The sequence below is a fragment of the Bos indicus genome, chromosome 5 (genome assembly GCF_029378745.1).
Source record: "Bos indicus isolate NIAB-ARS_2022 breed Sahiwal x Tharparkar chromosome 5, NIAB-ARS_B.indTharparkar_mat_pri_1.0, whole genome shotgun sequence".
NCBI lineage: Eukaryota > Metazoa > Chordata > Mammalia > Artiodactyla > Bovidae > Bos > Bos indicus.
In genome coordinates this window covers 114157324-114183742 of record NC_091764.1, presented here as the reverse complement: position 1 = coordinate 114183742, position 26419 = coordinate 114157324, and the positions used below count along the sequence as shown (strand labels likewise).

The following is a 26419-nucleotide window of genomic DNA, read 5'->3' as shown; positions in this document are numbered from 1 at the left end:
TACCCTGTCTAGAAAACTTTGCATCCTATCCTTGCGTTCTGAGGTTCAGCATTGTAACTGGTGCTGTCTTCCCCGCTAGGACTCCTAGACTGCTGTGAGCTTCACAGGCCACCTTTGTGCGTCACTCCACGTGTGCCGGGGGCTTCCCCATAGTGGCAGCTGTTGGCTGAGTGAATGAGGAATTACAGTGGCCTCTTGCAGGGGGATGGCACCTTTGGCAGAGTCAGTCCCACTGTATGGCAGCCCACTAGAGGGGATTCCTTACTCTAATGGCCGTTACCCTGGGGCATCTTCATTTTCATGTCCTGGGTGGTCCTGCTGCTGCTAAGTCGCTTCAGTTGTGTCCGACTCTGTACGAACCCATAGACGGCAGCCCACCAGGCTTCCCCGTCCCTGGGATTCTCCAGGCAAGAACACTGGAGTGGGTTGCCATTTCCTTCTCCAATGCATGAAAGTGAAAATTGAAAGTGAAGTTGCTCAGTCGTGTCCGACTCTTCGAGACCCCATGGACTGCAGCCCACCAGGCTCCTCCATCCATGGGATTCTCTAGGCAAAAGTACTGGAGTGGGGTGCCTTGCCTTCTCCATGGGTGGTCCTAGTGGTAAGGATTCTGCCTGCCAATGCTGGAGACATAGGAGACTTGAGTTTGATCCTTGGGTCAGGAAGATCCCCTGGAGGAGGGCCTGGCGGCCCACTCTGGTATTCCTGCCTGGAGAATCTCCATGGACAGAAGAGCCTGGCAGGCTCCAGTCCATGGGATCGCAAAGAGCCAGACAGGACTGAAGCGGCTTAACGTGCACGAGTTTGTCCTACATTAGTGGCCTGTTGGGGGGAAGGGGGAGGGACTCAGCAAGTGTTTGTGGACTCAATGCCACCGTCCATTTCTTAATACCTTAGGCTCTGCCGCGGCGTCTGGCATACAGCAGGCAATCAACAAACACCGAAGTGGATGACTGGTGTCTCTCATGTCAGCTGTTACCCTCCACCACTATTCCCATAGGCTTCATGTGAGCCTGTCACCCTGAAGGGCTTTGGAAAATCCACGTGTGTTTTCATGTATTGCCCTCAAGAGGCCAGAAGCCAGATCTGTCTTCTTGGTTAAAGTTGGACCAACCTTCACAGAGGGGGCTCTGCCTGACAAGCATATCTGAAATTTGGGAGCTTTTAAAAAAACCTCCTATTCATGGAGTTTTTACTGTTCTGTTGTTCTGGTTTTAATTCATTACAAATATTAATTCCATGACAAGCACTGTGTATTTTAGAATACTCTTATGTCTCATTATTAGATGAAGAATGTTTGACTCCAGTCAGTGTTGAGAGGGCTGGCAATAATTTTTGAGCTGGTGCTATTTTCTACAAATTGGTCATTTGATTAATATATTTACTGAATGCTTAGTGTGGGTATGTCACTATTTTTCAGGCTCAGTGGGAGATAAAAAAATACACAGAAAACATTGATTGAGCTCTCACCATTCTGGGCTGTGTGCTGATGAGGGAGGAGGGGTCCCTAGGACCCCGTAGGAGTGCCAGGCACCCTCTGTGCAGGAGGGGGCATGCTCCATGGGCGTGAGCTGTGTGTCTGTTATAAAAGTGGCCTGCAGAGAGTGGAGGGGGCGGAGGTGGTGAAGGACACAGCGTTCCACGCAGCGATAGCTCTCTGGATCAGTGTCCACTGCAGAACTCAGCATCTTAAAACAACAAGCACAACTTGTCTCACACAGCTTTTGAAGGCCAGGAAAATATGGGTTTCTTTTTTTCTTTCCTGGAAAACAATTCTATTATTAGTGGAATTCTTAACAGTCCTGTTGTTGCGACTCTAATCAGTAGTGTTAATTTCCATGACAAGCACTGTGTCTGTGCTCCTGTTATCAGATAAGGAATGTTGACTTGCGTCATCATTGAGGCTGGCAGGTTCAGGGCCTCTCACGAGGCTGCAGCCACTGAAGGCCGGGGCCTCTACTCCAGGCTCACCCACTTGGCGGGCAGCCGGCCTCCGCTTCCCACTGGCTGGCTGTTGGACTGAAGGCCTCGGTTCCTCCCCACGTGGGTCTCTCCACTAGGCTGCCCAGTGACCTCTGGACATGGCAGCTGCTGTCCCCCAGAGCCAGGGATCCAGGGGAGAGGGAGCTGGAGAGAGAAAGGAAGCCGCAGGGCCTTTTAGGACCGAACTGGGAAATGACGCAGTAGCATGTCATTTGCCGTATCATTGGTCACACAAGTCTCCTGAGCTGAGTGAGGCTGGAGATTACATGAGGGTTTAGGACCAGGATTTGGGATTCCCTGGTGGCTCAGATGGTAAAGCATCTGCCAAAGCATCTGCCCGCAATGCGAGAGACCTGGGTTCGATCCCTGGGTCAGAAAGATCCCCTGGAGAAGTGAAGTGAAGTGAAAGTCGCTCAGTCGTGTCTGACTGACTTTGCGATCCCATGGACTATATGGTCCATGGAATTCTCTAATCCAGAATACTGGAGTGAGTAGCCTTTCCCTTCTCCAGGGGATCTTCCCAACCCAGGGATTGAACCTAGGTCTCCCACATTGCAAATGGATTCTTTACCAGCTGAGCCACAAGGGAAGCCCCGCCCTGGAGAAGGAAATGGCAACCCACTCCAGTACTCTTGCCTAGAAAATTCCATGGATGGAGGAGGCCTGGTGGGCTACAGTCCATAGGGTTGCAAAGAGTCGGACACAACTGAGTGACTTCACTTCAGTTAGGACCAGGAGGGCAGGATCCCAGGGGCATCTTGGAGTCTGGCTACCACGCTCTCGGCCTCCTGTGGCTGAGGAGGAAAGAAACATGCATGAACGCCTGCCATCTAGTGGAGAGCAGGGGACCATAAGGCGTTGGGTGTTTCCCCAGGATGTTCCTGTCTAGCGTTTGTTCATGCGATGGGGCAGGAGCCCTGTTGACGCTTCGTGCATGCGTCATATTTGAGATGATAAACACATCTGAGTTCACTACACATACCGCCGAGTGTTATAATAACCTGTATGTGTGCTTCAACTCTTTGTGACCCAATGGACCGTAGTCCACCAGGCTCCTCTGTCCATGGGATTTTCCCAGCAAGAAATACCAGAGTGGGTTGCCATTTCCTCCTCCAGGGGATCTTCCCGACCCGGAGGTGGAATTCGTGTCTCCTGCATCTCCCACCCTACAGGCAGATGCTTTACCACTGAGCCACCAGGGACGTGTTATAATAGATATACAGTAATACGTAATTTATTATGTAATTAATGCATTGTATTAATATTTATATTTATATATAGTATGTGTAATATAATAATATCATAAATGAAGTAGAAATTTGAGCCTTTTTAAAAAAAATCGAGGTGAGATATTTTCTAATAGCCAGTTTGTTTATTTATTTATTTTTGGCTGTACCGCACTGCTTGTGGGGTCTTAGTTCTCTGACCAGGGCTTGAACCCAGGCCCCAGTAGTGAAAGCACTGAGTCCTTATCACTGCACCACCAAGGAATTCCCTCTAATAATCAGTTTAAATTGTGAGGCTTAAGCAGTTTTCAAGCCAAATCCTGTTATCGTCCTATAGGATGGCTGATCTGGCAAATAAGAATCAATTGGTGACTGAGTGTTGAACTTTTCTTTCAGGTGTGTTTTGACTGTGGTGCCAAGAACCCCAGCTGGGCCAGCATCACCTACGGGGTATTCCTGTGCATCGACTGCTCAGGGAGCCACCGGTCCCTGGGCGTCCACCTGAGTTTCATCCGGTAAGGCGGCCTCTCTCCTGGGGGGCGGGGGTGAGTACAACATTCCACGGGCCTCTCTCCCCATTTCCTTTATGTTTGCTTTGCCATCAAGTAACAAGAGAGTAGATTGAATCACGGAGATTTAAGTCTATGGGTAACTGAGTACACTGGGGAAATGCGTAATTTTCTATTCAGTTGCTGTTCTGTAGACCCCGGCCCAAGAGCCGAGGCAGTGGTGTTGAAGACACAGTCAGTGTCTAGGGTCTGAGGCAGCGTCTCAGGGTCTGGGGTCCTTTTCCTTTGCTGCTCTTGTTGAGTCTCTCAGTCGTGTCCGACTCTGCGACCCCACGGACTGCAGCACGCCAGGCCTCCCTGTCCTTCATCCTCTCCTGGAGTTTGCTCAAGCTCATGTCCATCGAGTCGGTGATACCATCCAACCATCTCATCCTCTGTTGCCCCACTTTCCTTTTTTGTCTTCTGATAATGAGCAGCACATGGGAGTCTTGCTCTGACCCCTCCTGGGAGAAGGGGGGTTCTGTCTGTCCATCACTCCTTCAGCTTTAGTTACTTAAGTCAGGGAGCACATAATTTCAGAGCATCTATCAGTTTCCCGTCTTGTCTTTTCTTTTTCCTTAGACGCAGGATATTTTTAACACACTCTCCGGTCCTCGTATCTTTTTTAAATGTGGAGGGATGTGGTTGCCAGGGCAAGTTTATCTGCGTGTACTTTTCCCCCCGGGTCGATTGTCACCAGGTAACACATGGTGACCTACTCTGCCCAGAGCTCGAGATGCCCAGACTCTGTGTGCAATTGGCTGTCTTCCTCTCTGCTCGGCCCTGCCCAGCGGAGCGGGCCCTCCCTTTTCCCCACCACCCAGCACACTGCCACTGTAAACCATCCCAGGAAACGAGGTGGCTTTCTGACGTGTCCCCAGCTGAGGGAAGGGCTGACTGAGAGCCTGATGAGACTGGGCAGCAGGGTCTCTTTGGGCTGTTGCAGGTTTAATCACCACCCTTGGAAAAGTTAGATAAATATAACCGGGTGAATCACAATGCTTGTACATGATTCAAAAACAGCCATTAAGGGAAAAAAAAAATCTCTGTATATATAACTGAGGGCAGCAGTCGAGGGTTTGGGCAGGAGAAAGTCAAGGATGATAAGGGTATTTAAGGATGTTTTTTTTCAGAGGTGGAGGGCTGCTCTTTAAACATTTTTCATTGATTTAAAAAAAAAATTACAAACATTAGTTCATTGGGGAAAAAGAATCCAAACAGTCCTAGGGTGGGAAGTGAAAGTCCCTCCTCTAGAACTCCCTTCCCTCTTTCTCTCCCTCTGCAAACCGGCCACACATCACATGCGTGCGCACACGCGCACACACACACACACACACACACACACACACACACACAAAGTCCCATTTCCTGGGCATGAACATATTAACAGTTTGGCATGGGTGGAATGTTTAATAAGAGCTGTGTTTTGGGTTTTTTTAAAGTAGAATTTCAAGTCAATACATTTGCAAAGGAAAAAATCATGAACTCTGGCTTTTGCCAAGCAAAAAGGGAAAGGGAGGTTAGGCATCTGCGGAAGTGGCCAACTGCTCCGGGAGCCACCAGCAGAATGGACCTGGCGGTGTGGCCCTGCCCCAGAGCTCTCCCCCCAGGGCCTGCGACACCAAGTCTCCCCGAGCTCCTCTCTGGCTCTGTTTCTTCTCTAGTTCACCATCAAGTGTTTGACAAGCCATGAGAGGTGCAGGGGGTCTCAGCCTTAAGTCCCCGTTGTTGGGCTGGGGCTACAAATACAACGTAAATAGTAAGATGGTCTGTACAGAGCACTGACAGAAACAGCGTCTCCTTCTGCTTGGAAAATTCGGCAAAGTTTAAGCAGAAGGTAGCAGTCGCAGCGAACTTCAAAGGCCTGGTCCAGTTTTGGTAACGGAGAGACAAGGAGGGCAGCACTCGGACAGTAAGAAAAAGTCTAGAGGGACTTCTCTGGTGGTCCGGCGGCCAAGACTGTGCTCCCAGTGCAGGGGGCCCAGGTTCAACCCCTGCCGGGAACTGGATCCCACAGGTCACAGCTAAGAGGCTTCCCTGGTGGCTCGGTGGTAAAGAATCGGCCTGCAATGCAGGAGACATGGGCTGGATCCCAGGGTCAGGAAGATCCTCTGGAGAAGAGAAATGGCAACCCACTGCAGTATTCTTGCCTGGGAAGTCCCACGGACAGGAGAGCCTGACCGGCTGCAGTTCATGGGGTCGCAAGAGTCGGATGTGAGTTAGCGACTAAATCACCACCGCCACCACTGCAACTAAGACCCATAGCAGCCAAATAAATAAGCAAAAGAAAAAGTGTAGAGACGGGAAAAAAGTGAAATGTCTGGTAGCTAGTTTTTAAAGCATAGGAAAATGAAGAGACGTTAGATTCAGAGGGGAAGGTCTCTGTGACCTTGGCAAGGTCTTGATTGACTGCCAGGCTGGGAGCTGAAACTTGATACTCCTGAGGCCCATGAGGGGTGCACTCGGGAGGGGAAGAGTGACGTGGGCCTGGGCACAGTGGGCGCCCCCGAGGTTCACGAGGCAGTGCTGGGTGGGCCCTGAGAGTGAGGATGCTGGAGCTTGGCTGCCGGGGGTCTGAATCCTGCTGCCATCCCTTACAAGCTCCGGGTGTGCTCCTTACCTCTCTGTGTCTCCATCTCCTTCCCTTGAAAGTGGAGACAAGAAGGCTTATAGTCTTCCTAGGGCTTTGGCAGGAGTGAGCAAATGAACTCGCAGGGATCCTGGCATGTGGCAAGCCGCCAGCTTGTTGACAGTGATCAGATCTGAATTATCTGGGTGCCGGCTTAGTGGACGCAAGAGGAGAACCTTTTTATGATGTTAGCTTAGAAAAGCAACACCTCTCATGACCTTGAATTAGCCCATCAAGCCAGTTATAAACAAATGGCTGCCTGAAAGCCGTTGCTGGGCTTGTCTGTGAGAGTCTAGATTACTAGTTATGGTGTAATTTACTCCACTTAAAATTTTTGATTCCATGATAACTTTGTCATGTTTATTTGTGAGATTCATTCTGATTTCATAAGGTTCTGAAATCCATTTAAATGCTCTACTTACAAAAAAAAAAAAAAAGAACACTGGCTACAGCAGGCATCAGTGAAGCTAATTCATGCAGTTTTTAAGGCAGTTATGTTGACATATGAGGATTACAGAAGTTGTGGGAAACCTGTTTTTTCACTGACCTGATTTGTTAACAGAAGCTATTTTGTTGAAGTGACACTAATTCTCCAACTTCTCTTGCTTTCCTTGCTTTCCTTTTTATTAGCACTGTCATAGACTCTTTTCCACTTCTCTTAATCTAAATTAAAGGTGAGATACAGCCTACAGGGAGTCATCTCCTCCTATAGGAATGGGAACCGACAAGCAGTTCGAGCGGCCTCTTAAGGTTGACTATATTCAGAGTCCAGTACCATCAACCTTTTATTTTGAAATTCCAATGTTAGCAGAGAAAATCTCTGTCAGGTCAGTTTAAACACAATCAATTCTTACTTTTATTTCTAAGAAATATAGATATAGAAATATTTGGCTTGGGGACTTCCCTGGTGGTTCAGTGGTTAAAACTCCGAGTTTCCAGTGCAAGGGGTGCGGGTTTGATTCCTGGTCCAGGAACTAAGATCCCACATGCTATGAGGTGCAGCAAAAAATAGATAAATAAAATACAAACACCTTTGTATAAAAAAAATGAAATACTTGGTGTTTTTTTTTTAAAGATAGTTTACGATTAAAAGTTGTGAGGCAGGTTAGCAAATCTGAGTACTTATAGCCTCAATTTTAGGACTTTTAAAAATATGTAAAGCGAGGTACCTATTATGTGCCTGTGCTAGGAGTTGAGAGAAAAATATGGGGTGTTCCTGTCCTCTGGAGCTTGCTGCTTATAACAGTGTGACAGAGTCACCACAGTGATGGTGGTGGTGATGGTGGTGCTGGTGATGGTGGTGCTCGTGATGCTGGTGGTGATGGTGATGATGGTGGTGGTGGTGACAGCGATGCTGTGACTATAATGATGGTGGCATGAGAATTTTAGCCATGTGGTATTGACCATGAGCCAGCACCTTTCCAATATTAGCTTATTTAATTTCTATAAGAGTGAAATAGATACTACTATAATTATCCCTACTGTACAGATGAGGAAAGTAAGATGCAGAGGTTGAGTGATTTCCCCAAGGCCATGCAGCTTGTAATGACAGAGTAGAGATTTGCACTTTAAAGCTCCCTCCAGAGGTTGTGCTGTTGACTGCCACCTTGCGTCCCAGGAGGTGGGGATGGCACCTAACTCAACCTGGGGGAATTCATGAAAATGTGGTGACTAAGCAAGATCTTTCAGAGAAAGAATTTCAGAACAATATACATAATTTAATCACCTTGCTTGGTATTCAGATTCCAAAGAAAGATTTTTTTTTGTCTTTATAAGAAATCTGTTTCTTATAAAGTAGGGTTTAATTTTTTACTTTTCATGTGTTACCATGAAGTCAGTTTGTCCTATGCATATTTAATAATAATATGTATTAGTATTAATCTTAAGGTAGCTATTGGCTTCAAAATAACATCCTAATATTTACAAAAGTTAAATGATACCAATAGGCAGAGAAATAAGAGAAACAGGGAAGGCAGCATAAAAGGATATTTTCTGATGAATATGGAGCTTCTTTTCTTTCTACCTTGCCCATTTAGTAAAGGATGGAGGTTCAACCTGTACCCGTTTCAAAATGCCCACGTTCCTTACCAGTTAGTGCGGGAAAAGCTGGTGTTGAATGTGGGGACGGCCTGTTTTTTGCTCATGTCTATGGATTCAATAGGAAGATTTCTCATATTGTCTACAGTGATCACTTGGTAAATTCTTATAGTTAGGGCCTATAGTTCCTGCTTTTGCCTTGCTCTTAGATTATAAACACGTCAGGTACAACGTACGGTGGCGATAGGAGGCACACAGTTTTCGCTTCAGCAACATTAAATCCTGGGTTTTCTCCCCTCCCTGATGGTCGTGATGTTGAGTGGGTCCCTTCTACTTGATAAGACTGTGAGCATCCTCCAGGCTGCTGTTAAGGGTCAAACTGGACAAATCAATAGCTGACCTGGAAAAACTCCAAACAGTACATCGCTTTTCCGAGCCTTGGCTTCTAGGAAGGGTGAGAGGGTCCCGAAGCAGCTTGTACCGACTGTCCTTCACCCGGGAGCCCCAGCATCCCAGAAGCATGTGTCACTGTTCACGGAAACTTAGACTTCTTCAGGGTCCTGCAGATTGAGGAAATCTTATCCTCAAGAGACAAGTGGCTTGATTCTGGGGACGAACAGTATTAACATTTCAAAATATTTTTTTTCATTTAGATCTACAGAGTTGGATTCTAACTGGTCTTGGTTTCAATTGCGATGCATGCAAGTTGGAGGAAATGCTAATGCAGTAAGTCCATCTTAGGTTTCTCGTTTTCTTCTTGTACACATGTGTGTTGCACTCGTAAAGAAGTCCAGCATTTGCATGCAAGAGTTCAGGAGGCTCTGCTGGACGGTGGGAAGACGTGGTGGGCTTATGAGCTGGATGACCCAGATGGCTTGTTTATCCAGAAATCTATTAGAAACCTGTGAAACAAGAAGCCCTGGGCTAGGATACAATGATGGACAAGATGACTGAGACTCCTCCCTTCCCGTCAGAGACAGAGAGCAAGTAAAGAAGTAAAAAGCCAAGAAAGTAACAGGTGGTAGTGCTTTGAAGAAAAAGAAAACAGGAGTGATGATGCAGAGGAACTGGGAGGCTTCTTTGTGATAATACAGTTTTTTAATATCTGAGGGTGTCTTTTGTACTCGGATGGAATGCTTCGAGGTTCTTTTATCTCAATTTTATTTATTAAATCTACAAATTAGAAAAAGCCATTTTCCAAATCTTCAAATATAGTACGTAAATATCATGTGTCAATTTATAAACTTAGTAATTTCTCTGTAAAAGTAGCTTTTGAAGTGTTCAATTAACTTGTAATAAAAGAGCAAGTTTCCTTAACCCCACTTACAAACCTAGCTAAGGATCCTCAAGCATTTTAAATTTCATTTACAAATTCAGTATATCTGATTTCTAAAACACTAAACTGGCAGCCTTACAAATCTAGCCAGCAAAATCTCCCTTTATATAAAATACCATTATATGTTTATAGCGGTATGCCAAAATGATATAGGTTGAGTAAGTAGAATTCCCTGAGACATACCATTAAATGTTCAAAGCATTAGAAATCAATAAATACAAATAAATGTATATGCATTTTTTTTTAGAAAGGGACTTCCCTGATGGTCCAGTGGCTAAGATTCCTTGCTCCTAATGCTGGGGGTCCCAGGTTTGATCACAGGTCCAGGAACTAGATCCCGCATGCTCCAGGGAAGCTCCCGTGTGCGGCAACTAAGTCCTGGTGTAGCCAAGTAAATAAATAAAAATATATACTCAAAGTATTAGAAATCAAATTGGTGTCCATTTCAAGTACAATTTATATTGAGCTTCAATTAAGTATTCAAAATTAAAATAGTAAATCTAAAAGAATAATTTTCAAAATACCGGTTTCCTTTGGATCAGTATCTCAGCCTTTTTCTTAATTACTGTTCCCTAAGCAGAAAAATGGAGAAGGCAATGGCACCCCACTCCAGTACTCTTGCCTGGAAAATCCCATGGATGGAGGAGCCTGGTAGGCTGCAGTCCATGGGGTCGTGAGGAGTCGGACACAACTGAAGCGACTTAGCAGCAGTAGCAGCAGCAGCAGCAAGCAGAAAAATGAAATTTAAATTCATCAGTTAGCTTGTTTTAAATTTAAATTGGATTTAGTTTTCCCTAGTGAGAGAAATTAAATACCAAGGACTATGATTTTTGACAGGTAGGGGTGATCTTTGGAAGGCTACAAAGTATGGTAATAACTAAGTTGGGTTTTTTTTTTTTTCAGTTTCCAAGAAACATTCCCCTGTTGAGAATGTAAGCCTTCAGTATTTCAAGCATGTGATTAGAAAACCATGCCCATGTTCATTATGTCCGCAAACTTGTTCTTCACGTTAATACTGTGGATTCGATAGTCTCTGTCCTTATTTCTTACTTCGTAAGGATGTAGGGTCCCCACCCAGCTCCAGAGAGCAGTTTCCTGTCCCAGCCAGCTGATGTGGGGGAGTGGAGCGGGCAGGTCAGTCGGTGGTCGCTCAGCTCAAGCAGAAGCTTGGGTGTGAATGCCAGCTCTGCGCCTTGCTAGTCTGTGTGACGCTGGGCAGCTCGTTGGACCTCTCTGCTTCTGGCTCGTCTGTAAACAGCATGTGTCTGAGAGTGTGACCATGAGGGTTTGATGCGATGGTATCCACCAAGAACTTAGACAGGACCCGGTACGTGTGGGTGCCCGTTGAATTCACAAAAGGATCACTCACACAGGCTTTTAAAACACCCGCTTTAATTAAGCTGTGAATGCTGTAATTCACATCTGTACAGAGATCCTTCAGAGGTGCTGCAAGCAGAGTCCTCTAACTGTCCAAGTACCTGCTTCATCACCTTGTCTGTGCTGTGGTCTCCACCCATGAGGAAATAGTGCTCAACAAGGAGAGGGTTAGCTTGGCTCTTACTTAACTGGTTTATCAGACATTCCAACTTAGGCGGCCCCCGTGGTTAGGATTCTGAGTGCTTCCTGCTATGGCCCAGGTTCAGTCCCTGGGTGGGGAACTGAGATCCTGCAAGCCACACGGCAGAGCCTAAACACATAAATAAATCATCTCATATAGATGCAAAGACAAGAAAGTTCCAACTTAGTAGGACTCTAAGCTAAGGTCGATTGCTCAAGTTAGACGCAGTCCTTAGTTGAAAGTGTGCACTCAGATAACGTTCAGAGCGATGGAGATGCTCCAGTGGAGCAGTGAGGGCCCAGTTATTTCATTCTGTGAGGCACGTCTCGTGTCTACTTTTACCAGAATATTAATGTTACGTCTGTGGAAGGTATTACTCCTTCTACAAGGAAAAATTTTATAAAAATCTTTCACGGTTTAAACTATTTTGGATTTCACTAGTATTTTCAAAAGGGCCCCTCATGGCGTGCAATAATGGTTTTGGTCACCCCGTTGGATTTAGCGGAGCCCTGCCGTTAACCCGAGTCCTCTCCTCCGCAGTCTTCCTTCTTCCATCAGCACGGGTGTGACACCAACGACACCAACGCCAAGTACAACAGCCGTGCCGCCCAGCTGTACCGGGAGAGGATCAAGGCGCTGGCCTCCCAGGCCACCCGGAAGCACGGCACTGACGTAAGCACGGGGGGCGGGTCTCCATCCTGCGAACGTTCGTTTCAACAGAAAAGCCCTTTATACCCCAAACCGCAGAACTTCCTGGCCAGATTCTCTTCCAAGGAAGCAGCATGGAGCGGGTTGTCATTATTCACCGTCCTGCTCAAAAACGTTGCCGTGAACACTACACAACAGTCCCGCAGCATCGCTTTTATTTGTCAGCTGATCAACACTGACCTCGTTTTACATGCTTTTTGTTGAAAGACACCTCTTTCAGGGAATTCCCTGGCTTTCGATTGTTCTTTATATCTATTTCTAATTATAAAAGTGTGCCAATCGACTTAGGAAGAAAATAATCCATAAAGTGAAAAGTTGAAAGCTGTTTAACATTATAAGAATTATATGTTCAAGATATAACAAATATTTATAAAAAAGAGCTAGCTGTATCATATGACCTAACATTTTTATATTATGACTAAATATATATGTTCATTATCTTCCCTTCCATCATGCCCCCTTTCCAGCATTTCCTAGCTCTAATAATTGGCATCATCATCATCTACCAGGTTGCCTAAGTCAGAAATGTGGGCATCATTCTTAATTATTACCACTTTGTTGGGCTTCTCTGTGGCTCAGCTGGTAAAGAATCCGCCCACCGTGTGGGAGACCTGGGTTCAATCCCTGGGTTGGGAAGATCCTCTGGAGAAGGGAAAGGCCACCCACTCCAGTATTCTGGCCTGGAGAATTCCATGGACTGTATAGGCCAGAGGGTTGCAAAGAGTCGGATACGACTGAGCAACTTTCACTTCACTTCCGTTAGTTGAGACTTCACCTTCCATTGCAGGGGAGGACGTGGGTTCAATCCCTGTTTGGGGAGTTAAGATCCCACATCCTTTGACCAAAACATGAAACAGAAGCAATATTGTAATCAGATTAAATAAAGACTTTAAAAATGGTCCACATTAAAAAAAAAAATTCTTAAAAAAATGAAGATAGCTTCTTACTGGATATTGTTGACGCATTGACTCTGAGCCCGTGGCCAAGGGCACTGTGGCTTGAGCTGAGTGAAGCTCATCTAACTGCGTCTCTGTGCTTAGTTACACGAGGTGGCACTTAGCACTGAGATCGGGGCATTGTAAATGACATACGCTAATGCAAAGCACAAAAGCATGTCAGTCAATAGACCGTGAAAAGCACCCGTGCTTGCAACTGGAGCTGAAACAGGGACCCGAGCATCGCACCGTGGCTGACACGTTCTCTGCATTTCTGCACGTGTTCAGGCAGGGCGGCAGATCTAGGGTCACAAGTTAATTGCAGAGTAGGCGAATTCACAAATGTGGAATCCACAAAGCATGGAACGTGCGCCTAGACGTGAAGTCCTCGATCTTCCCCTTTCAGAAATGGCTTGGGGAACTGCCTTTTGTCTTCCACGGGGCTTGGCAGCACAAGTTACTAAATCAGTGCATTGCTAAAATGTGCTCAGGAGCCCTGACTTTACAATACTGGAAAGTACGGATCTTTAGCGACAGGCCTCTGGAAAGGGAGGGAACTGTATTAAATAAACCCTCGAAAGCAGGTGAAGCGCTGAGCTGTGCATGTGTTCTGTTCCAGCTCTGGCTTGATAGCTGTGTGGTCCCGCCTTCGTCCCCGCCACCGAAGGAGGAAGATTTTTTTGCCTCTCATGCTTCTCCTGAGGTATGTGGTATGCTTTACATAGTTTTAAAGTGTGCTCCTCTGACATAAATTTTAAAGGGCACGTATTTAAAGTGTTTCAGTTAGGACAGCGTCTAAGCTGCTGTAACCAACAGCCCTGACACAGTCACTTACGGGAGAAATAAGTTTCCCAGCAGTAGTTCAGGGTCATCCAGGGCTGCTCATCTCGTTGTGTGGCTCCGCTCCAGTCCATGACCTTTCCCGGCCAGTGGGAGGAGGACAGACATCCACATCCAGGGAAGCAGTGCCCCGGCCTTTTACAGTCTATAGAGGTAGCATTGCTTCTGCTCACATCCTACCATCTAGAATTCAGTCCCACGCCCTGTACCCAGCTTCCTGGGAGGCAGAGGAGGTCTTACCAGGGGCCTGCCCAGTGCATTTCAGAGCTTTGCAATTGACAAAGAACAAAGACAGTTTGGGGAACCTCCCTGGCTGTCCAGTGGTTATAACTCTGCGCTTCCCATGGGGGGAGTGCAAGTTTGATCCCTGGTCAAGGAACTAAGATCCCACAAGCTGCACAGTGTAACCAAAAGAAAGAATGAAGACATTTGTTTAAACCCAGATTTGAAAAGGGATTTGAATCGCATTGCCCCTGTTAGCTGTGTACATAGAGCACCTCTCAAGGCTGTTGAGAGAATGAACATGTGATGGAGAACTAGCTGTAGGTCTGTGTGCACGTGTGGGTTGGTGTACACACAGAGGGTATATGACCTAGCTCTGTCCACTGTGAGGCCTAGAGACAGAGACGCCCCAGGGCGACAGGCACACCCCGCACCCACACCCTCATTTCTAAATGCTGTTCTCCAATAAGAGGAACCAGGGCTACCTTTGGAGAGGCGACCGATTCTAGGACTGGAGTTGCATGGGCAACCAGAGGTGCTGGAAGTAAGGGAGCGCTAGGAGGCCAGGGCGGGGGATTGGATGAGGATGTGGCTGGAGGTGGTCAGAGCTGGATCCATTTGAACAACAAAAGAAATAAGATAGTACTGAGCTGTAACACAAAGCACTGACCAATAGCCATGAGTCCGTTACTGATGTAAATGGATGATTGCCTAAAGGAATGGAGGGAAGGCACAGTCTTCCTTACAGAAAATTCTAAATCACACGTATACTTTCCACCCTTCAGGACGTGGGGCTTAACCCGCTCCCCCGGCATGTGGACCGGACTTGGTGACTTACTTTTTTTGAAGTTTGTTTTTTATGACTTTCCTTGCTTTGCTGTTCACGACTTTTCTCCCCTGGCTTCAGGTGAGCAGCACAGGGTGGGCATCAGCACAGCCAGAACCTTCTTTAACGCCGAGGAACGTGGACGCACCTGCAGCAAGCAGTGAAGGTAAGACTGAGACTCGTGTTGCAGTGCCGGCCCGTGTGCCCCGGGCCTCTGCAGAACTCCTAGAAAATGAGGCCCCTGCATTTACCAAGAATAGGGGAAGAGGCCCGTGGTCCAGTATAAAACGGGGAGAGAGGATTACTGAACATGGAGTATGTATGACCTCACTTTTGTAAAAAACAAGTAGCCAAATTCACATATTCAGTTAATACTAGAAAATGAAATTGCTAAAGGTTCGTCTAGTCAAGGCTATGGTTTTTCCTGTGGTCATGTATGGATGTGAAAGTTGGACTGTGAAGAAGGCTGAGCGCCGAAGAATGGATGCTTTTGAACTGTGGTGTTGGAGAAGACTCTTGAGAGTCCTTGGACTGCAAGGAGATCCAACCAGTCCATTCTGAAGGAGGTGAAACTTTGGCCACCTCATGCGAAGAGTTGACTCATTGGACAAGACTCTGATGCTGGGAGGGATTCGGGGCAGGAGGAGAAGGGGACGACATAGGATGAGATGGCTGGATGGCATCACTGACTCGATGGGCGTGAGTCTGAGTGAACTCTGGGAGTTGGTGATGGACAGGGAGGCCTGGCGTGCTGTGATTCATGGGGTCGCAAAGAGTCAGACACAACTGAGCGACTGAACTGAACTGAGGAGTTTTACTTTCAACTTGATACAATTTTGAAGTGACTGAACTTTTATCATGAGTATATGTTACTTTTATAATCAGAAAAGTGAAAGTAAAAGTCACTCAGTCATGTCCCACTCTTTACAACCCCATGGACTATACAGTCCATGGAATCCTCCAGACGAGAGTACTGGAGTGGGTAGCCGTTCCCTTCTCCAGGGGATCTTCCCAACCCAGGGATCGAACCCAGGTCTCCTGCGTTGCAGGCGAATTCTTTACCAGCTGAGCCACAAGGGAAGCCCAAGAATGCTGGGGTGGGTAGCCTAACCCTTCTCCAGAGGATCTTCCCAACCCAGGAATCAAACTGGAGTCTCCTGCATTGCAGGCGGATTCTTTACCAACTGAGCTATCTTTTAATCAAAAAAAAAAGATTCCAATTTAGAAAACTATGGGCTTCCCCAGTGGCTCAGCAGTAAAGAATCAACCTGCTATGCAGGAGACATGGAGACATGGGTTCAATCCCAGGATCAAGAAGATCCCTGGAGGAGAAAATGGCAACCCATTTCAGTATTCTTGACTGGAGAATCCCGTGGACAGAGGAGCCTGGTGGACTGGTCTATGGAGCTGCAAAGAGCTGGACACGACTGACGCAGCTGAGCACACGTGGACACGACTGACGCAGCTGAGCACACGTGCACATGTTCTGTCAATGGTTGGTGTCTAATAATTCACGTTTGGTGATTTTGTTTTAGGATTATATTTATTGTAAATCTACTTACATCCCTTGCTTATGTTTAAAAAAAACACCCGTGGATGAAAACATCAACATTTTCTGTTTTAAAATTGAGCATTTTTTGTAGCCAGAAAATTAGTGTAAATTAACAACAACAAGGAATCATTTTTCACCTAATCAGTGAACTGCTGGCGGGTGGGCCCCTCAGTCGTGCTGGTCTGTGAGAGTCAAGCCTGGAACTGCTTTAAGGAATTTAGTGTAACAGGAAGGACTAAAGAGTAAGCAACCTCAAGATCAGGTGATGGTCCTGAGAAGCCTTAATGGAATTCCTAACCAGGATCAGTGTTTTAAATCAACTAGAAAACTCAGCAGATTTCTTGGCAACTGAAAATTTAGGTTTTCTATCATTGATGTGATTCACATTAGACTTGCCAAATGTTAACATCTGTTGGGGTATAGTACACATATGTACTAGGTATCTCAGAACGGTTTACTTTAAAACACCAGACCATAAGGTAGGATTCCAGATTATAATGATTAGGGAGACCACTAACAAAGCAACTGGATACAAAATACACTTCTATTTTAATGGACTTTTAAATTAAAATTCTTAGAGTGATAAAATATGGAGCTAAAAAGAAAAGACAATCATTGATCTACCTGGATAAAATTTGTAGTACTGAACAAGTTGGATGTGTTACATATTCAAAAGCACATTTGATGAATCTGTTTTCTGCACTGATACCAATATTTTTAACTTTCAGGTGTACCAGAGCAAGGACCAAGTGTGGAAGGTCTTAATGTACCAACAAAGGCTGCTGTAGGTGGTATGTGTTACCCTGCAGTCTGCTTTAGAGGTTAATTAAGAAAAAATGAATCCTGTGTGTACATTGTGCCTAGAACTTTCCGTGTAATGAGATCTATTTAAACGAAAAGTGCTGTTCACTTTTGGCTGCTTGGTGGCTGGGAAACGCATTGGCCTGTGCACCTGGCCAAGGCTGCTCTTGATGCTTTTGGATTTGCTGGTTTATGTCCCGGCATAGGCAGAGGGCAGAGCAGCCACGTCAGTCCTGGTTACTCAAGAACTCTTAGCGTGTTCTTTCTGAGTTTATTGTAGGTGAACTTAATCTCTAAGTTTTCAGTATCAGGGAAATGTAATCTGAAATTAGTGCATATCACACTGCATTAATTGGAAAGCAACAGCTTTGGTGAAAAATAACCGAACTATTAGACATGTTCCAGGTATTTCCATCATGCATTAATAGAAGTGTGGGAAGCTGGAAGCAGGTTATATGACTACTCCAGTGCATATCTAAAAGAAAGTGAAGAAAAGGAGGATTTCCATGAATGTCTTTTTTTTGTACTCAAAATATAATAATGTTATTCTCCCATTAAGGACTAAAAATTTTTAATCTTTGTGGTTTTATGCTATCTTTTCCTGTTAAGTCACATTCTCATGTTTGTAAGAAAAAAAATAAGATTTTATTGTTATTGGGTCTCTTACACATAATTCTAAACAGAGTATATAATCTATGGTTAAAATTTACCCAGAAAACAATTTTTAAGAAACTGTATCTAAAAGCGTCATATATTTTTGTACAATTTAGTAAGTAATGCTACCAAAATTATAGAATGTTTTCTATTTCTGATTAGTTAGTGTGATAAAATCTGTACATAAATCAGGGTGGAAAAGCACTTCACTGGCTGCTTTAGTTGTATACATAATGCCTGGCTAACTTTATATTTTAAAACAATTTTGCAAGTTTTTGAAGAGTAGAGATTACTAGGCGAGTTTGTTCTAATATACAAAATGCTCCTGAAGACAGTGGTGAATGAGGCAAGCTCAGGCTGTTTATTTCTCTGCAATATGGTGTTTCCCCCACTCTCCCCAAAATACATATACTCTCTGAGTGTGGATGCAACCTGAAAACACTGAGGACTCTATTTTGGTGAAGCTCTGTTCATCGAAAACACATTGAGGTTCTTGAGCCTCTGGATGACGAACTAATGTGGAAAATGTGATCGTCCCTTAAATAATAAAATGCAGTATCTTAAGATTTTTTAAAAAATACACTAAAAATAGGAAAATTATGTATTTCCAGTGGTCTGACTTTCTACCTTTTGTCTTTTGACAGAGGTTTCTTCTATCATAAAAAAGAAACCAAATCAAGCTAAAAGAGGAGTGAGTATTACGTATAAACTGTCTGCTGATTGAGCTCTGAAATGGCTTATGGGCTTGAGGAAGCCCCCTTTGTCATTTTTGTTTCTATTGTTTTTGAGCCACAATCTGATAAATGTGGCTCTGATAAAAAGTTCGTTTTGTTCAATGGAGTGACGTTATACGCGGTGAAAATTTTCTGCAGTGAGTGTTTCACATTTCTCTGTCGGCGTTAAAGCTCTGAAAAAAAATCAGCCGAGACTCCCTGGGATCTCTGTCACACAGCGAGGCTGGGAGGGTTGTCAGCCCTGAATCCTGACCTCGTCACTTGCCAGCTGTGTGACCTTGGTCAAGTCTCTTTACTGACAAGAGCTCAGGTCCTCCTCCGTCACCTGGAGACGATGACCGCGCCGGCCTCACAGAGGCGTGAGGACTAAGTGATAACCCTCAGTAACTGCCAGCTGTCGTTGCAAATGTTTTCAAACAGTTTGGGTAAAACGTAATCTTCTACTGTATCCTCCAGCTTGGGGCCAAAAAAGGAAGTTTGGGAGCCCAGAAACTATCAAATACGTGTTTTAATGAAATTGAAAAGCAAGCCCAAGCCGTCGATAAAATGAATGCACAGGAAGACCTTCTGTCCCGGGCAGCACCTAAGGAAGAATCCATGTAAGTGTGATCAAATCATAATACGATTCTAGTGACGACAGTTATTAACTGGGCTTCCCAAGGTGGCACTAGGGGTAAAGAACCCGCCTGCCAATGCAGGATCCCTGGGTCAGGAAGATCCCCTGGAGGAGGGCATGCAACCCACTCCAGTATTCTTGCCTGGAGACTGTCCCATGGACAGAGGAGCCTGGCGGGCCACAGTCCATGGGGTCGCAAAGAGTCAGACAGGACTGAGGTGACTTAGCACGCATGTAACACGCAAAGCTGTTAACTAAGTGACTCAGATTTGCTTTCCAAATGCCATTTATTTTTACATCTGTGTGTGAGGAGGGAAATGCAAATTTTGGTTTTATGAGAGTTAATACCACACGGACGTGTAGATGAGAAGGAGAGAGACCAGTATTTAGGGAGGGCAGCCACCGTTTCCAGTTGAAGTTGTGTGGACAGGCTTTGGGTGGGGTCAACAAGAAGGGAAGGACAGAGATGTGTCAGGAGGTACTGCCACAGGAAAGACGCTCAGCGTCGTTAGTCATCAGGGAAAAGCCACAGGGAGACACCTCCTCACTCTCAGGGAGCTGTGATCAAGAAGAAGGAAAACAAGTGTTGGTGAGAATTAAGAAACTGGAGCCCTCATGCTTTGCTGGTGGCAAAGTTACCATATGACCCAGCAGTTCCACTCCACAGTATATTCTCAGAGAAAAGTAATGTATATGCCCACAAAGCCAGACAAAAACTTGTACACATGTTCATAGCAGTATTAATCCCTATAGCTGAAAAGTAGAAACAACCCAGATCTCTAGCAACTAGTGAACAGATGAACAAAATGTAGTGTCCATACAGCAGAATATTATTTAGCCATGAAAAGGGATAAGGTACTGGTACATGATGCAGCATGCACAAATCTTGAAAAATTTGTGCTGAGAAAGACACTGGCCACAAAAGACCACATATTTTATGATTGCTTAGATGTGGGCTGTCCAAATCAGGCAAATCAAGAGACAGAAGCGGACTGGTGGTTTCCAGGGGCAAGGGCAGAGGGGAGAATAGGGTGGACTGTGGCTGGGTGGGATTTCTTCTGGGGTGGTGAAAATGTTCTGGAATTAGTAGAGGTGATGGTGACAGCCTTGTGAATATGCTAAACTGAATTGTGCATTTTAAAAAGGTGAATTTTATGATACGTGAATTTTATCTCAGTAATGAAAATGGTGTTTATAACGTGAAGCCCCATTGGACCTGGCGACTAAATTCTAATTGTACGATGGAAGGTTTTGGGTATGGTGGTATCTCCGGAGGTATTGAGCCTGGATCTTGAAGAGGTCTCAGAGTCAGACTTGAGGGTGGTGGCAGAGAGAGGAAGGAAGAGCCTAGGAGGATGAGGAAGAGGGAATCCAGGCGGGGGCTCTGGGGTCCTGCCTGGATTGGAGACGTTGGAGTGATGGCGTGGGTTGCCCTGAAGTCAGACCAGCCGGGGGTTTTGCATCACATCTGAGGAGAGTGCCATGAAGCAGGGGTGTGTTTTGGAAAGTTCGTTTGGTCATGATATCCAGGGCCAAAAGAATGGGGGAAAAACTGGAAGCCAGGAGGCCAGACCAGGGACTTAAGTAGCTCCTTAAGGTTCTTGAGAGGATGTCATTGTGTTGACAACAGAAGGGACACACGGCTGTCTGGAAAGGCTGGTGACTGGGCATAAGGGTCCAGGTCATAAGGAGAGAAGAGAGGAAAGGTGTCTTGGATTCCCGTTCTGTACACGTGTGCGTTTTATTTATATGGTGTTTCTCTTGTTGTCATGAGTATCTCGTGTGTGTGTGTGTGTGTGTGTGTGTGTGTGTGTGTGTGTTAGTCACTCAGTCATGTCTGAGTCTTTGTGATCACATAGACTGTAGCCCACCAGGCTCCTCTGTCCGTGGGGACTCTCCAGGCAAGAACACTGGAGTGGGTTGCCACGCCCTCCTCCAGGGGATCTTCCCGACCCAGGGACTGAACCTGGGTCTCCCGCATTGCAGGCTGATTCTTTAGGATCTGAGCCACCAGGGAAGCCCCTATCTCTTTTAGCGTGGCTTCATTACTACAGGCTGTATAATGAAGAAAACACTGCTACTTACTTTACAAGATTGTTAGGGGATTCATTTAGTTAATGCTCAGTAGAGTGCATCGGACAGTGCCTGGTGCAAGGTAGGTGCTCAGTCAGTGTAGCTTCTTGCTATTCACGCTCACACTTTCCTCAGTGGGCTTCCTACCATAAGCCTGGATCATTTGAAACGGGTGGTTACTCCTCATTGTCATTCAACTCACAGCACCTAGGGGGCAGCACTAAACTGTTATTTAGGTTAAATATTTGCGATGTCAAAGAGGCTTCCCTGGTGGCTCAGATGGTAAAGAATCCGCCTGCAATGCGTGAGACCTGGGTTCAGTCTCTGGGTTGGGAAGACCCACTGGAGAAGGGCATGGCAACCCATTCTTGCCTGGAGAATCCCCCTAGCGGGTTACAGTCCATGGGGTCGCAAAGAGTCGGACATGACGGAGCGACTAAGCTCACAGCACACAAAGGTGGCTCAATAGTAAAGAATCTGCCTGCCAAAGTAGGAGGCACAGGAGACTCGGGTTTGATCCCTGGGTCAGGAAGATCCCCTGGAGGGGGGAAATGGAAACCCACTCCAGTATTCTTGTCTGGAAAATTCCATGGTCAGAGGAGCCTCATGGGCTACAGTCCATGGGGTCACAAAGAGTCAACACTACAGTTGGTTGTGATCCACACAGCCAAAAGCTTTAGCGTAGTCAGTGAAGCAGAAGTAGATGTTTTTCTGGAATTCTCTTGCTTTTTCTATGACCCAGTGGATGTTGGCAATTTGATTTCTGGTGTCTCTGCCTTTTCTAAATCCAGCTTAAACATCTGGAAGTTCTCCGTTCATGTGCTGTTGAAGCCTGGCTTGGAGAATTTTGAGCGTTACTTCGCTAGCATGTGAGATGAGTGCAATTGTGTGGTAGTTTGAGCATTCTTTGGCATTGCCTTTCTTTGGGATTGGAATGAAAACTGACCTTTTTCAGTCCTGAGGCCACTGCTGAGTTTTCCAAATTCGCTGGCATACTGAGTGATTTGAGATGCTCTGTGTAAGACTCACTCTGAGCTGTCACAGACTTCACTTTGATGTCTCTGACTTAGCTAGCTTTCTTGACACTGAGAAAGGGGGAAGGTTCAATCTGAGTGTGTTTAGGAGTGGACTCCATGCAGATCACTCGTGCGTGAGGTTTTCCCAGAGAACCAGTAAAATCCTCGCCTGATGAGAACAGGAGATGGGGAATCAGAAAGCAGCAATCTCCTCTCTGCAGGTCAGGGGGGACAGGGACTAGTGCGTTAATATTAGAGACAGCACCAGCCTTAATCAGGACTGCTCGATATAACTAAATGCAAACATGCAGATTGTGGGGTGTTTATGAACTGGTGTTTATGAACCCAATGAATCCCTTTGTTCAGAAGAGCTGCACTCCAGGCCCTGACCACCACCCTGCTGCTCAGACACATCACAGCTCAGTTTCACCAAACCAGTGCTGTGCCAGCTGTGAGAAAGTAGCCAGGCTTTGTTTGTTTGTTTACTTTTTAATATTTACTTATTTATTTGGGGCTTCCCTGGTGGCTCAGTGGTAAAGAATCTTCCTGCAATGCAGGAGATGCAGGTTCAGACCCTGGGTCTGGAAGATCGCCCGGAGAAGGAAATGGCAACCCACTCCAGTATTTTGCCTGGAAAATCCCATGGATAGAGGAGCCTGGTGGGCTATAGTCCATGGGGTTGCAAAACAGTTGAGACAACTTAGCGGCTAAACAACAATGTATTTATTTGTCTGCACTGGGTCTTAGCTGCGGCATGTGGGATCTTAGTTCCTCAACCAGAGATCGAGCCCAGGCCACCTGCATTAGGAGTGCAGAGTCTTAGCCGCTGGACCACCAGGGAAGTCCCCAAGAGTGCCCGCACTTTATGCTAGTCTTCTGCAACTTCATTTCTTAAAATGGCCGTACATAAAGTTAGTTCAATCAGCTGTCAGGAGCAGTATCGATTATTCCTGTGTGTTCTGAGTGTGAACTAAACTATCCGGGCCGCAGCCTCATCCTTACCAGGCATTTCGTCCTCAGAGAGGTCTGTGCGCACAGCTGGTAGGAGAGAGAGAGGAGCCAGGAGCTGCTCCTGGGCTCTCCCTGAGTCCTGAGGTCGTGGCCAGCCCTCCTCCATGCCGGTCCTGGAAGGGCTCCTCTAGGTCTGAGAAGCGGGGAGTCCCAGCTTCTTTGTTCTGTTAGTGCTTCCAGAGCCTGCATGCTGAAGTGCACGCTTTTAATGAGTGATAGCACCAGTTCCATGGCAGGTACCCCAAAAGAGAAAACTTCCCCATCTCATACTCTCTTGAAATTCTTCATCCCAATCCATTCATCTCCAGAAGACTGTTACCACAGTTATAGCTTTTTGTGATTTTAAACAGATCTACTGTTTTCTCCCCAAAATTATATTTGAAAGAAGATTGCTTATTTTCCTCCATCGAGTACAATTTGGCTGGGGGTGGGGGTGGGGGGGGAAACAGTAGATGTGTTACCATTCCCTGATCTGACGGAATAACAGTAGAGAAAGCAAATGGCCGCATTAAACCAGAATAGAGGGACTTCCCTGGTGGTCCAGTAGTTAAGACTCCAAGTTGCCAATGAAAGGGGCCTGAGTTCCATCCCTGGTCAGAGAACTAGATCTCACACGCCGCAACTAAGAATTCACATATGGCAACTGCGGATCCTGTGTGCCGCTACTAAGACCTGGCACCGCCAAATTAAATATAAAAAGAATGAAGGCATCCATTTCTTTAATGCCAGCTTGTGTTAAACAATGTTCTTGCTGTAAAGAAATGTCTAGCGGGAGCAGCATATGTACAAGCAACAAAAAAACCAGAATAGGAATCCTGCGTGACTCATTAAGAAGGGAAACAGCAAAAGCAAGATTATCTTCTCCTAGTAAGAAGTTCTGTTATCACTTCCTTTCACTACAGAGAAATGTATTTATATTATTAGGGAGTTTATATAGTACCTTTCTCATGAGGAATTTGTGACATTTTATATAATTTTCTGAAATGGACAGTATCTTAGAAATCTTGATAATGTAGGTATATCATTTTTCAAGTCCCTAAAATTTTGTTGCTATTTACTAATATGATAATATACTCTTGTGAATATAGGCCTGGTTTTCTTCATAAGAAAGTAAGTATATATAGCATTTTTGGAAACGTAGGAGTAGGGGACAGTGTTTCATTCCTCTCCCCTCCCTCCCCCCTGCTGGGTGCGTTATTTGTCACACGTATCTGTAGATGGGTGATGAGTATCTGGTGGTGCAGAGGAAACTGTTGACAGGAATGGCAGCTCCATTTTGAATTCTCTCAGAGCCTGGTTCCATAAAGAGACCTTGTGGGGGACTTCCCTAATGGTCCAGTGGCTGAGACTCCGTGTTCTCAATGCTAGGCAGCCTGGGTTCGATCCCTGGTCAGGAAACTAGATCCCACACGCCGCAGCTAGAGATCCTGTGTGCCGCAGCTAAGACCCATTGCAGCCAAATAAATAGTTTTTTAAAAAAGAGAGAGAAACCCTATGGGAAATTTTCTTGTAAACTGAAGAATTCTTTTGCAATGCACTAATGCCTTCTTAATGTATCTGTTAAGTCAAATATATTTATATATATATATGAAAAGTGAAAGTGTTAGTCACTCAGTCATGTCCAACTCTTTGCGACCCCATGGACTGTAGCCCGCCAGGCTCCTCTGTGCATGGAATTCTCCAGGCAAGAATATTGGAGTCATTCCCTATATATTTGGACTTCCCTGGTAGCTCAGCCAGTAAAGAATCCGCCTGCAATGCTGGAGGCCTGGGTTTGATCCCTGGGTTGGGAAGATCCCCTGGAAGAGGGCATGGCAACCCACTCCAGTATTCTTGCCTGGAGAATCCCATGGACAGAGGAGTCTGGTGGGCTGCTGTCCATGGGTTGCACAGAGTCGGACACAACTGAATTGACTTAGCAGCAGCAATAGCGGCATGCACCTTTTCTTGAGCATCTACTCAAAAGAAATCTTTATGCAAAAAATGCCAGCTTGCCTTTATAATCATTAATCATGGAAAGCTGCAGCAAGCTAACAGCATGTGACATGTTTAACACTGTTGGTATTTTAACTTAAGAGCACAGAATTAGCGCTAAGTTAAGGAGCATTCGGTTTTCCTGGCAGCGTTTCATCATTACGATTAGCCTATAAAGATCTTGAAATTCAGATGAAGAAAGATGAAAAGATGAACATGAGTGGCAAGAAAAAGGCAGAATCAGAGAGACTTGGCATGGGATTCGGAAATAGCAGAAGGTAAGACTCTGCTTTCTTGGATTTCACAATTTAAGCTAATTTGCTAGTCACACGTGGACTTCCCTTGTTAATTTCCATTTCAGGAATGTCTTCTCCTTGTTCACGTCCTTCAGTTGTTGTGGTCTAATACAGTCGGCCCTCAGCGCTCTCTGTCTAGGGGTTCTGCCTTTGCAGACTCAACCAATCTGGGATTTGAATATACTGGGATAGGGAGAATTCCAGAAAGTTCCAGGAAGCAAAACAAAATTTTCTGCATGTACTATACTTAAGGACAATGATTTACATTGTTTTTACAATTATTTATATAGCATTTCTGTGGGATCAGCAAAGAGACACAACTTAGCAACTAAATACCAACAGGTGTAGCGCTTACATTGAGTTTGGTGTTATTAGTAACTAGAAATGATTTAAAATACAAAGGAATAGTAAGGATTTTTTGCAGGGGTGAAGTAGAGAAGGATAGCTTCCTTACTTTGCCAAGCAAAGGGGAACACGTCGGGCCTCTGCCTTGAAACATTATGTGTCCCTGAGGATTTATGTGTCCCTGAGGATTGTGTGTCGGGCCTCTGCCTTGAAACATTATGTGTCCCTGAGGATTGTTTTTGTTGGCTGGGGTCATGGAACCAGTCCCCCTCAGATACCAAGGGACAGCTGTGTTTACGACACTACAGAAAATTCCAAATTTGATTATTAGATTAAATGAAATAGGTCTGATTGTCATTAAGTGGATGCCATAAACATAACTTTCATATGTGACTGTATTTTCTATAATTAGTTACAGCCCCCACTAAGGTCCAGTATTTTTTAGCACTTGTACCACAAAAATATTTTTCTATTGTTCATGTTTGTAACCCCACAAATA

General features: G+C 45.5%; 1 protein-coding gene across 2 annotated transcripts in view; it reads left to right on the top strand.

Annotated features, from left to right (window-relative positions):
- ARFGAP3 (ARF GTPase activating protein 3) overlaps positions 1-26419 on the top strand; it is a 50045-nt gene that overhangs the window by 4811 nt on the left and 18815 nt on the right. For both annotated transcript variants that reach the window (XR_011566886.1, XM_070790531.1), the window contains exons 2-10: positions 3606-3724; positions 9077-9149; positions 11858-11989; positions 13580-13663; positions 14930-15014; positions 17129-17191; positions 18500-18546; positions 19046-19188; positions 25429-25557. Coding sequence is in view for 1 of the 2 variants with exons in the window: in XM_070790531.1 (XP_070646632.1) it covers positions 3606-3724; positions 9077-9149; positions 11858-11989; positions 13580-13663; positions 14930-15014; positions 17129-17191; positions 18500-18546; positions 19046-19188; positions 25429-25557 (875 nt within the window). In the remaining variant the exon portion in view is untranslated. The remainder of the gene's footprint in view (positions 1-3605; positions 3725-9076; positions 9150-11857; positions 11990-13579; positions 13664-14929; positions 15015-17128; positions 17192-18499; positions 18547-19045; positions 19189-25428; positions 25558-26419) is intronic.